At 36.7% G+C, this 12,311-nt stretch overlaps 1 protein-coding gene across 1 annotated transcript; it reads right to left on the reverse strand.

Annotated features, from left to right (window-relative positions):
- Positions 1-2,706: 2,706 nt before the first annotated feature.
- Positions 2,707-5,112, reverse strand: sp8a (sp8 transcription factor a). Its single transcript, XM_060897408.1, has 2 exons — positions 4,991-5,112; positions 2,707-4,584 (listed from the first exon to the last, which is right to left on the reverse strand). The coding sequence occupies exons 1-2, from the start codon at positions 5,009-5,011 to the stop codon at positions 3,256-3,258; spliced, it is 1,350 nt and encodes a 449-aa protein (XP_060753391.1). The 5' UTR covers positions 5,012-5,112; the 3' UTR covers positions 2,707-3,255.
- Between the last annotated feature and the right edge of the window lie 7,199 nt (positions 5,113-12,311).

Here is a 12,311-nt window from a genome sequence, read left to right on the forward strand (position 1 = left end):
AATGGCTGGAGATCACCTACAAGTCTGCCTTTTTATGCTGGTCTTGGAAGAGGAGTTTCTCCCTTGTATAATTAACAGAACTCTGATAATGATGGATCCCCGTGCCTCGGGGGTTTCCTCCGGGTACTCCGGTTTCCTCCCCCGGTCCAAAGACATGCATGGTAGGTTGATTGGCATCTCTGGAAAATTGTCCCTAGTGTGTGATTGCGTGAGTGAATGAGTGTGTGTGTGTGCCCTGCGATGGGTTGGCACTCCGTCCAGGGTGTATCCTGCCTTGATGCCCGATGACGCCTGAGATAGGCACAGGCTCCCCGTGACCCGAGGTAGTTCGGATAAGCGGTAGAAGATGAATGAATGAATGAATGATAATGATGGATGTTGGTATGTGGTGGTGTTTGATAATTGCTTCTAAGAAAAAACAGAACCTCTGGAGTCGGTCTAGTTGCTTGGAGCTTCTCATGATATTAAGGGTAACAGGTGAATGTATTTTTTTTTCTCGTGTAATGATGAAAAACTGAATTTCTGTGATGTTATAGAATTACCCCTGATGTGAGCAAATAAGATTGAGAGACTGATTGAGAAGGGAACCTTGAACCTTGAACCATAAAGGCTGTAGTTCCTTTAGGCGTCATTAGAGGGCGGCAGGTTCACACGGAAAAGCTAAACAAAGACTTTAGAAAAAGTATGCCGCCTTTTAAAACAACAAACTCCCTTAACTTAAGTTGTGGTAAGATGTCATAAGTGGTATATACTCTAATATGCTGTATGGTGGTGGTATGGGGGCGTGGCTTTTGTTGTCAGTAATAAAGTTAAAGGTGTAGTATGGCATTCACACACACACACACACACACACACACACACACACACACACACACACACACACACACATATATATATATATATACATATATATATATATATATATATATATATATATATATATATATATATATATACTTTATGTAATATAATTTTTATATTATCATCATTGTTGTTTTTGTTGTTCTTCTTCTTGTTCTTCTTTACACTTTTATTACCACATTATTACTCAATCAATCAAAGTCTCATGCTGATGATTTAAATCTCCATGATAAATGAAAAGACAGCTGATCAATGTCATGCAGTAAACATGGAGGCCAAAAAAAAACTAGCATAGCATTTGTGATTCAAAAACTCTAATAACACGATATTTTATCTAAAAAAAATCATATCAATAACATTAATTACATTAAAGTAAACTGCAAGTTTAAAAGTTATATTGGTACCACAAATATTAAATACTCTATGTTTCCCTTTCTTTCTTTTTCCTTATCGTTCCCATGAAGCATCTCTCATTTTAACTTTTCTCACTATTTAAACGAGGATCTTCTTTTTCTTTTCTATGCTATGTCCATCTTGATGGTGTCCACTAGACTGAAGAAACACTAAAGGTCTAGCTTGAACAAATGCAGAATTTCCCCAGCCCTCTATACTAAACACAAAGCTAAGTATTAAACTAAAAGTCCTTCTTCAGCTTTTTCTCTAACTAATAAGTCTGGCACATGCTCCTAATCTTTATATAATACACACATGTGTTACATGTTTTCCCCAGTTTTATTGTATTCTGCGTTCCTAGATCAATTTATTACAGTGACCTCCAGACTCTCGATATCTTGTCTGAGTTGATCTTTCGAAAATAAGTTTTTTATTAAATCTTTAAATGCAAAAGCAAACTTACACTTGTGTCCTTTTTGTTAACTGTAAAATTGAGCTGCATACCACGTAATAATTTGACCCCAGATGATAAAGTGACAAGTTAAATTGTAGGTGTAAGGAATTCAGATTTAGGACCAGGACCAGATTTATATTTAGCCGGTTTAAAATATACTACTACTACTACTACTACTACTACTACTACTAATAATAATAATAATAATAATAATAATAATAATAATAATAATAATAATAATTATTATTGTTATTATTGTTGTTGTTATTATTATTATTATTATTATTATTATTATTATTATTTGCTTAACGTTTGAGTTTATATATAAAAATATAAATTATAGATTTTTAAAAAAAATAGCATATTCAAATAACAAACTTTAAAACATACATTTGAATTATGTAACATCAACGTTGTAATTGTGTCGAAGGTCATCCAGTTATTTTTACTTTATGGTTTACTTTATTATAAGGATATTTCTTGCACTTTGATGAAATGATCCCCCAGAAAAGTTTTAAAATAGATTTAAGCTAGATTGCTTTATAAAATTCTAAAGAAATCCCAATTCAATAATAAAGTTTCGTATAACCTTTGTTTAACACACAGCCGCAGTTCACAATGCAACACAAAAAAATAGGTTTCGAAACAAATAAGAAGTGAATTTATTTTGTAGTCAAACTCAATCTGACTTTATTAAGAGATTATTAACCTTAAAACCAATCGTCAGTAAATACAAACACACATGCGCAATTAAATTAACCAAACAAACAAACAAAAAAAAAACGATTAAATAAAAAAAGATTAACAACCTGATAGAAATGATCCTATTCTAAAATCATAAATATAAATTCAAAGTGCGACTCTGATAGACTTCAAAGTACAGTTCAAACCCTTGGATAAATAAAACTGAGACACACAACGTATGTACAACCTTTCAGTTTGTTTTCCAGGAGAAACTGAACATGTCAAAGCACTGAGCAGTTTCGAGCCACAAAAAAATTAAAAACTACGGTACAAAACCACACTGAGATTGGATTCTTTAACTTTGCTTGATTACATTTCACAAGTGTCCTAAAGGCCATGAAGAGCCTTCTGTGACAACTAAGCAACATTTTTTGATCGATATTTGTTTCAGCCAAACACCATTCAGAGTTTTTAAAATATCAGATGTACTCAGTGCTGTCTTGCTGAGTTTATGGTGTACTGTCTTACCATAAAGTAAACAGTTTTTCTTTAAATATGAAGAGTAAAGTGCCTCAGTATAGTTAAATCAAACAAGACATTTCATAGTAAACCTAAATATATACAGTAAACATAAGGGTGTATTCGTTGAAATTTCTTTGACGCATGAAGTTCTCCAGGCTTTATAAGTGTAGGCTACTGGAAGTTGTCTCTGCTCCCTGTCTGTGTTTATGACGACACCTGAGACTTTTGGATAAAATATTAGATAGCATTTTGAAAAGTTTTTTTTACGTTATGGACCCTCTGTATTGGACTAATAGAAATAGGCTTACTGACCTAGCCTTAACGCAATTTTACCCTTTATTTTACAAATTCAGATTGTTCAGTTGATTGAATTGAGGCCGTTCGTGCTTGCCGTCTGGACTTGATCCGTAGTGTGCAGCGTTATCCGGAGACTGACACGCAGGGCTGCCCGGCGCGCTCTGCTCGCTGTCGGTGTCGCTGCCCTTTTTGCACACGCCTCCGTTCGATGTTGAATTTTCGGTGCCACCGGCGCTGTGCGTCTTCACATGTTTGCTGAGGTGGTCGCTGCGCATGAAGCGCTTGTTGCACACGGGGCAGGCAAAGCGCTTCTCGCCGGTGTGCGTGCGCAAGTGCCTCTGTAGCTCGTCGGAACGTGTGAACCTCTTGCCGCAAAACAACCAGTTGCACACGAACGGCCTCTCGCCAGTGTGCCAGCGCAAGTGCGCCTTCAGGTGAGACGTCTTGCCATAGACTTTTCCGCAACCCGGGATGTGGCAACTGTGCAGCCCTTTGCGCCGTAGGCTCGCTCCTGCCGGTCCGAGCCGTTCAGCTTCTTGGCAGTTTGGGCAATCGCAGGTCGCCCTGCCTGCATAGCGCCGCGCAGACGAGCGTGGAGAGCCTGCGAGGGTTACAGCGGGCGATGCGGTTAGGACGGCTCCGCTGGCGCCTGCCACTGAGTTTGGGCTAGAGTCCGAATACGAGGCCGGCAATACGGGTTTGAATCCGTCCACTAGATGTTGCCCGCCGGCGAGCAGGTGTGGCGATGAAGCAGCGCTGAACGCGGAGTGGCCGAGCGCCGCCGAGTAGTCCGAGTTATAGCCTCCCAACGGAGAATGCAGCGAGGTCTGGAGGCCATTGGCGCTCAGCGGATTGTCGATCCAACCAGTGCCTACGTCCCACCAGCCCGAGGCGCTGGGCGATGCGCCCACGTCCCCAGCAGCGATGCCCGACTTGAACCAAGAGTCGTACGCGTGCGCGACGCCCATCCTCGGGTAGATGCCCTGCAGGCTGTCCACCGAAGTGTGCACTTTGGAGATGAACACGGGCTGCGAGCTCGGCTCCTGAGATCCGCCTGTGATGGACACAGAAGTCTGAAACGCGGAGTAATCGCTTCCGAAGGGGCTCCCGGAAGCGCTGCTGGTTGTTAGTGAGAATGCGCTGGAAACTGGTGAACAGTTTGCGCTAAAGGTTTCTGCCAGGCCGCTCCCGCCTCGAGACGACAGACTCGACCCGAGACTGCAGCTTCCCGGAGAACCTCGTTTCCAAGGATGGAAGCCTTTCCCAAACGAAGCGCTGTCCGATATCATGGCAGATGTAGGGCTCGGGCTGCCGATTTTGTTACAGGTTGCAGCCAACATGGCTAAAGGAGTAGATCCGAACTTGGGTTCTTCCTGGAGTGATTACAAACAACAAATACAAACATGTCAAACCACAGAGAAAGAAACAATTCTACACATACTGTATATAAGGTATATAAAGTAATAGAAGTTGGGGTAAATAAAAAAGTATTATATTATGTTACATCATTCTGCACGTTTTTATAAGCATCATATTACCGCTTATAATATGATACAAATTTAAATAATGGTGTTTAACTATTTTACAAGTAAATGTATATGTATATATATACTGTATATGCAAATATCTTTTTATTTTATTTATTTATTCATTCATTCTATTACAACTGTGCAGGTCTATTTCAAACTTCCCAACGACGAACAAGAAAAAAATAGGAAAAACGAAAAAACGAAAGTTAAAGAAATCCCATTCTGAAGTAAACAGTAAGCTCTTACTCACCCCTAGAAGTGAAGTTGCCATCCCAGAAGTGTCCACCTTTGAGAATACCTTTACATTTATAGGCTACGTGCTTGATCGGGTTGTTTTTTTAAAGCAGTATTGTCATGTACTGATGCTCACCGCCCCTTTCCCTGTGTAGTTGTAGCTACTCTCTGGCTTTGAAGTTCTGTGCGCTCGGCTTCCGACCAATCAGAGCCGTGGAAGTCTTGAAGTCATCACCACTGACGTCTTCGAGCTTCTCAACACAAGTGCAGATGTTAAAGACTACAAGTGGGCGTCCCGCATGGTGAAGCGCAATCCGGTCATCTTTTCTGATGGGGAGATCCCCTCTATTCTATACGAGGACCTGGAACGAATGTCTTAACGCAGCAACGTTATACGTTTATACGTGAATCTATCAAATCATGACAGCCTTATTCTTTTATTATCGGGCGTATAATATTTCCTAGGAAGCTTTTACAGGATTGTAAACACTATTTTTTTCAGCCACCATAAAACGTGGCACGGACACAGTAGGGTTTATATACCAGTAAACAACCTAGAAGAGAAAAATGGAACAAAGCTGTACCTTTCCTTGGTTTTGCACTCTCAGAAATAAAGTGCTTTATTCCAATCTCAAACCGACCAACTTTAGTAAGTTTATTATTGATCCTCACTAACACACACTAAGAAAAACTGTACTATCTTGACGCAGACATGGGACCAGAGTTAGGGTTAGATAAAGAGATGTTTTCTGCCATTTCTAATGATTAATTTTACGCACGGTAAAGCCTACCTTTAACTATTGTTTTAGCAAAGCTTTAAATGTACTTCAATGTTTCTTCAGGTTCAATTAGAAACTTTAAATGATGTTAACCTGCAGACTAGATGAATACAATTGATGGGACCTCAACAGCTGAACAGAGACATTAATTCAATTCAATTCAAATTTAATTCTATTTCGCTTTTTTTTTTTACAATGCAAATTGTCTCAAAGCAGCTTTACAGAACATAAACATAGAACAAAAGGTTAATATAAAGATTAATATCATACAAAAATGCAAGATTAATATTAGCTATATTTAAATGTGTTTGTATTTATCCCCAATGAGCAAGTCTGAGGTGACTGAGGTGACTGTGGGGAGGAAAAACTCCCTTGAATGTTAAAGGAAGAAACCTTGAGAGGAACCAGACTCAAAGGGGAACCTCATCCTCATATGGGTGACACTGGAGGGTGTGATTATAAATATACAGTCTGATAAATTTTCTATTGACTTTTATGTCTGAAACTGGGTACCATTCTAATTTGTACATTTAAATTATAATATACCTGGAAATGTAAAACTTTATATTTGATACTTTCAGAATAAAGTTTGAAAAGTACCCTTTTACATTTCTATGTAAAATATAAGTGTAAGATGGTACAATTTGGTTCTGTTCACATCATTACTTATAAAGGTTACTCGGTGACAACTAGATAAGGAAATACTCTGTTGTAGATTCTATATGAAATCTTTACAGCTTCTCCCAAACCGAAGGTCAACGTTTTAGATTTAACTTTTATTTCTAAGAATGCCTGCTTGTATATCAGTCCTCATACATAGATCCTAATAATTATGTGTAATCTGTGAAGTGGGGCTCACGGGTCATTGTGCCTTGTGAGGGCGTGGTCGACCAGCCCAATGGGCGGAAGTGGGTGTGCACATTTACATCAAGGTGAACGTTTGGAGTATCCTATTATTTTAGACGTTTGTTTAATTCCTCAAAAGCTTTTTAGATCCTTTATAGAGAAGCTCTACTTATTTTTGGCTGACAAAAAAAGATTTTTTCGTTGGGACAAAAATAAAATAAAATAAATTAATAAATGAAGGCTTAGGAAACCATTTTTATGTTGTAAATGCAAATAGTCATTATTTTATTATTATTATTATTATTATTATTATTATTATTATTATTATTGTTGTTGTTGTTGTTATTATTATTATTATTATTATTATTAATAATAATAATAATAATAATAATAATAATAATAATAATAATAATAATAATGATGATAATAATAATAATAATGATAATGAATAAGGCTACAGATTAGGAAGGGGGAAAACAATTATATCTAAATGTAAGACTCCTGAAGTGAACTGAAACGAATTGAATCCATTAACATGCGCTGCACGAAGGCAGCCTACATTTCATTTGAAATTCAAATTTAATAAAGTGGCGTGTTTTAATCACGCGTAGTTTTATATGCCTCATATGACGCGTATCCTGACCGGGCCTGCGATGTTTGACCAAGCTGGTTACTGTGAAAGAGAAAGAAACAACACAAGTCTATTAAATGTAGATTTATCTGGACACCAGTTTGTGTCCAGTATGACCAGTGCGCTCTCGAGGCTGTCAAAATATGTGCATTTTCGAAATTATGATAACAGATTCTGAAGTCATATATATATATATATATATATATATATATATATATATATATATATATATATATATATATATATATATATATATATATATATATGTGTGTGTATATATACATATATATATATATATATATATATATATATATATATATATATATATATATATATATATATATATATATATACATATGTATCATAAATCGGTATTATTTTTATTATTAGTATTTATTTATATTCATGATATATGTATGTATATATACATATACATATGTGTATATATACATATATATGTATATATACACATATGTATCATAAATCGGCTCCTTTAAGTGCTAGTTATTATAACGATCTAAACATTCGAACTCTCAGACTCTGAAATCTGACCACGTTTTTGGTCATTAATTATTATCCTACATTTTTTGCATTCTTTTAAATCAATATAAACGTGTATAATATTTACAGCTTTGCCCACCCCTAAAAAATAATAAAAAAATTTATATTAATTTGAATAAAAATAAATGTTTACATGACATGGAAATAATTCATGAATGTTGAAAATGGTTCTTAATGGATGTTCTAGAGAACTTTTTTCCAGGCAGACTAGACATTCTATTTGACTTTAGTTTGAAGGTCTTTAAACTTATTTTCAGAAATGATTGCTTTGCGATTGAATCAGAATTCAATGTTTAAGAAGCTTCCTTGCGCAATAGAATTTTTGTAGTAGAATTGTATTTTTTTTTTAAAAAAGGGGAAAAAAGGAAATTCCACAATGTTAAAAAACAACAACGCAGAATATGCGTTGTGTTGTGTGTGATGTTTAATCACGCTCTCTCTCTCTCTCTCTCTCTCTCTCTCTCTCTCTCTCTCTCTCTCTCTCTCTCTCTCTCTCTCTCTCTCTGTGTGTGTGTGTGTGTGTGTGTGTGTGTGTGCATATAGTCTTTAATGATTTTTTCATGCATCTACAGTGCCATAAGGTCCCCATCATTCACCCCTGTCGCAAACTTCAAAGCCCGGTGTACAGGTTGAGCTAAACTGCAGGCCGGTCCGGAACAGATGCTCGGTCTTTTCAGCTTCTCTATTCCCACACGAATGGCGGTGGATATCGCGCTCGTGAATCCCCGTTTGAAACCTGTTCCCTTCTAGGCTTCATAATGAGCGCATTATCACGGACCAACGCGCGCGGACAAAACGCAGCGCGATTCGCGTGCTTTCTAACAATCCTGCGGGGGAAGAAGAAAAAAAAAAACACACACACACAAAAAAACAAATGCCCGCTTGGCTCTAATGTCAGGAAAAATACAGAGAGGGTGAATTAATTGTTGTTTTGATGCTAAAAAAATCTTCTAATGCAATGCAATTTTAGTATTTTTATTATTATAACCCCCACATAATTATATAAATTTTTTATTTAATTGGGCGTGTTTGCATTTTATATATAACTGTATATGTATATATATACTTTTTTAAACATTTTTTTTTGAATTAAAATACATATTAATAAAAATCTATGTGTTATGAAAGCGCGCTACTCAAACAGCTGTAATTACCCGCTATGCAATTAGCTGCCCATCATAAAGGAATTAGCGGACGCAACGTTGCGTGAAATAGCAGGCTATAAAATATCATATGAAGCACACAAACAACATGAATCGCACAGAGATGACCAGCAAGCTCGCACATTTTCATTTGAACAATCACACGCTGTGCTTCACACAATGAAGGTTCAAAGAATCATGTATTCCTATGTTTTTTCTTTATGTCTTATTATGCACTAATTTGGCTCTTTTTTATTTTCACATATGTTCTCACAACCTTTAGTGACTTTTTCTTTTCTTTTTCCTTAAGGGCTTAAACATAGATTGTCAAAGCACTCATGCGAATCCAACATCCATTTGCATCTTGCAAAAAAAAAAAAAAAAACACTACTGAGAAAGTTGTTGATAGACGACTGTGTAACTGTAAAGAGCAAATGTCAAGGCTGAATAATACAACATCACTTAGCTCTAGACACAATCATAAAAGGTATTCATGCAAATGCTTAGACTGGATAGTTTACATGTCACTTTGCTTTCAATAAAATGTAACTCAGAGAATCATTTATAGACATGCAAAAGCAAAAAAAAAAAAAAAAGGTTCAGTTGTTTCTTTTATTAGTGGATGAACTTGTTCGTGTCTTTTGTAAAACTATGAATCGATGCTCTGAGATCAGTCCGTCTTGAGGAAATTCTTCAATACTTAAAAGTTTCAGAAAAGTTCTTGTAACTTAATCATGACACATTTTCCCTTATTAGCACAACAGACCCACACTTTATAAAGACACAGAAAAGTCTGTACCCGTAAATAATTTTCTGTCAGATGTGACCCCCAAAAGCACCATGTCAAGCATTTGTTTCAAGCACAATAAATAATAAAAACGCTAAAAAAAAAATACAAATAACATATTTATCAATTTATCGAAATTATCAATTTAAAATGTATAAAGTTTGTAAGGTATTTCAATGGTTTCAGGTTGTGACCACAAGGGATGGCACAGGGTAGCAGCTGCAACCCTAATGACAATTCCAACCTTGACCCGTCTCTATTTATTACTCAACTACAGTTCATGTAACGTGTAGCTCCTGTTGATGTAAATCAACAGTATAAGTAATTTGACCTTCACTGATCATGATTAATTACAGTGTATACATACAAGCTTATGGAGACACAGCATGATTTTTTTGTTTATATTAATCAAACTATAAAATGTTTCCATATTGTGGGAAGCATAGCACAGTGATTGCATGGATTTCTTTTGGTTTGTCCACTTACCTCTAGGTGTGAATGAGTTTGCATTTGCACATACAATGTGACCTACGAAGTAGTTTTTTTAAATTGAAAACAACATAATATGTTGATATAAATCAACAACACAGTGAACACATTAGCATATTTAACTGTTTATTTCAGTATATTAGCATACTACCTAATATGAAAGTTTCAAATGGTTTCAGTGGCATCTCTTAAATTTTTCAGCGGCCTGACCTGTTTCTGTCTGTTCTCAGTCGACTCCTAGTGAGAAACAAGGTTTGCAGCTGTGTCAGCATGTGTAAGCAAGTGTAAATGTGTGTGTGTGTGAGGAGGAGATGGACCGACAGCTTCCTGTAATTATCCTCTTGAGAGGCCTTGTTTCTCGTCCCGGGGACATAATGGCGGAAGTTATTCGCTGTCTATCATCAGCGGAAAGAGGGAGTGATGCGTAAGGAATGAGATGAAGGATAAAAAAAAGTGTCAGCCTGACGACTCAGCTCACAGAGCTGTAAGAAGGAGTGGCCACATATCATATTCACGAAGGCTACCTGTCAGATGAAAGTGTGATGTAGGGGCAGATATATTCCAGTATATAGGTAGCTACTGTACATGGAGATGAAACATGGATTGTTCTGATAAACATCTTAAATGACATTTTGAAGCTTCAGATTTTATAGTTTGCATTTGGACAGCTTTGGAGAGAGCAAACAAGCTTATAGAGAAGCAGCCTATTAATTCTTCCATGCTTCATTCCTATATTGAATGGAGCGACAGTATCATTTCATTAGAGTGAGAGACACCTCCTGTGTCCTGTCTGTGTTGGCCCCAAGTGAATAAACAACCATCCACCAGAGAGCTACAATGACTTAATTAGAGTTCAGAGCAGCAGATTTCCCAGAGGAGAAAGACACTTGCTCTCTCTCACTCTCTCGAGTTGTCATATATTAACTGGGATGTGTATTGTTTTTAATCAGACAGTAGCCTTTAGTGGAGGTGTTAATTTATACTGGATTGATTTATACTGGATTGACCGCAACCGAAGATGGCTAATCTTGATAAAATGGTGAAAACATGCTCCAGGGGTTCACAGGGGTCAGGAATTATTAGCTGTAGGTGTGTGTAGAGAAGGTAATGAAATTACTGCTATAGCCATGAAAAATCTTTCCTGAATGATTTTCATGTCAATATCTTCAGTTGCATCCAATATTTATACTGTCTGAAATAAAATTCTGATCCTTTTAGTTTAAATGCTTTCATTGACATCTTTGTCTATTTTTTTTAACCAGAATGCCACTCTACCTGCTGATAGTTGTGCCAGTAGGACTTAATCCTTACATAGATCGTTAATTAGCTTAGCTCAGTCTCTCCCATTACTCAGAACAACTGCACTTTAAAGTTAGATTGAAGTCTGGAACCTTGAGTCCAATGTTGAGTCCAATCTCCACAACTATACTGGAATTCTTTTTAATATAAGCATGGACATTACTGAAAAATGTTGAATAAGAAATCTCTTGCATTAGACTTGCATGTTTTTAGGAGCAAACACTGAACCCTGAGTTTTATCCCTGATGTTTAATACTGACTACATTTTTCTGATCTTTTCAACACTATAGTAACTGTGGTAACAATAAAAATGTGCCCTAACCCCCCAACATCACCCACAACTCCACCCCCAAATCACTTAAGACTTCACAAGAATTTCAATAGAAAGATATTTAACTTCATAAGTTTCAAGGGTGCAGATTCTCTTCAGCAGCTATAAGTTTCTGTGCTTATGAATTATTATGTCCTTAGGCAAGATGTTTAACTCTTATCAGAATCATGCCTGAATGAATTCATGCCTCACATGTCAAATGCATTAAACCCAATTTTTTTTAGATGTCCCTAAAACAACTGTTAGGCTTATTTTTTGGTATGAACTAGAAGCTGCTTGAGCTCAGCCGAGAATAGAATTACAGTCCACTTCCAAGAAAACCCCAGTACATTTGGAGTGCAGCAAAACTATAATTCATGCCTCAATCCAACTGCAGGAAGTGAATGGAGCATGCTGGGTATTTATGGACTTTAGGCCACATTTTGTGACATGCAAGCTGCTTAACTGAGCACCAGAGATTGTAAGTAGTACA

Source organism: Tachysurus vachellii, chromosome 21 (assembly GCF_030014155.1).
Source record: "Tachysurus vachellii isolate PV-2020 chromosome 21, HZAU_Pvac_v1, whole genome shotgun sequence".
Lineage (NCBI taxonomy): Eukaryota > Metazoa > Chordata > Actinopteri > Siluriformes > Bagridae > Tachysurus > Tachysurus vachellii.

Coding starts and splice junctions, on each gene's coding strand:
- sp8a (XM_060897408.1), bottom strand. CDS start 5,011: ATGGCAACTTCACTTCTAGGG. Junction 4,585..4,990: donor TGGCAACTTCACTTCTAGGG/GTGAGTAAGAGC, acceptor TAATCACTCCAG/GAAGAACCCAAGTTCGGATC.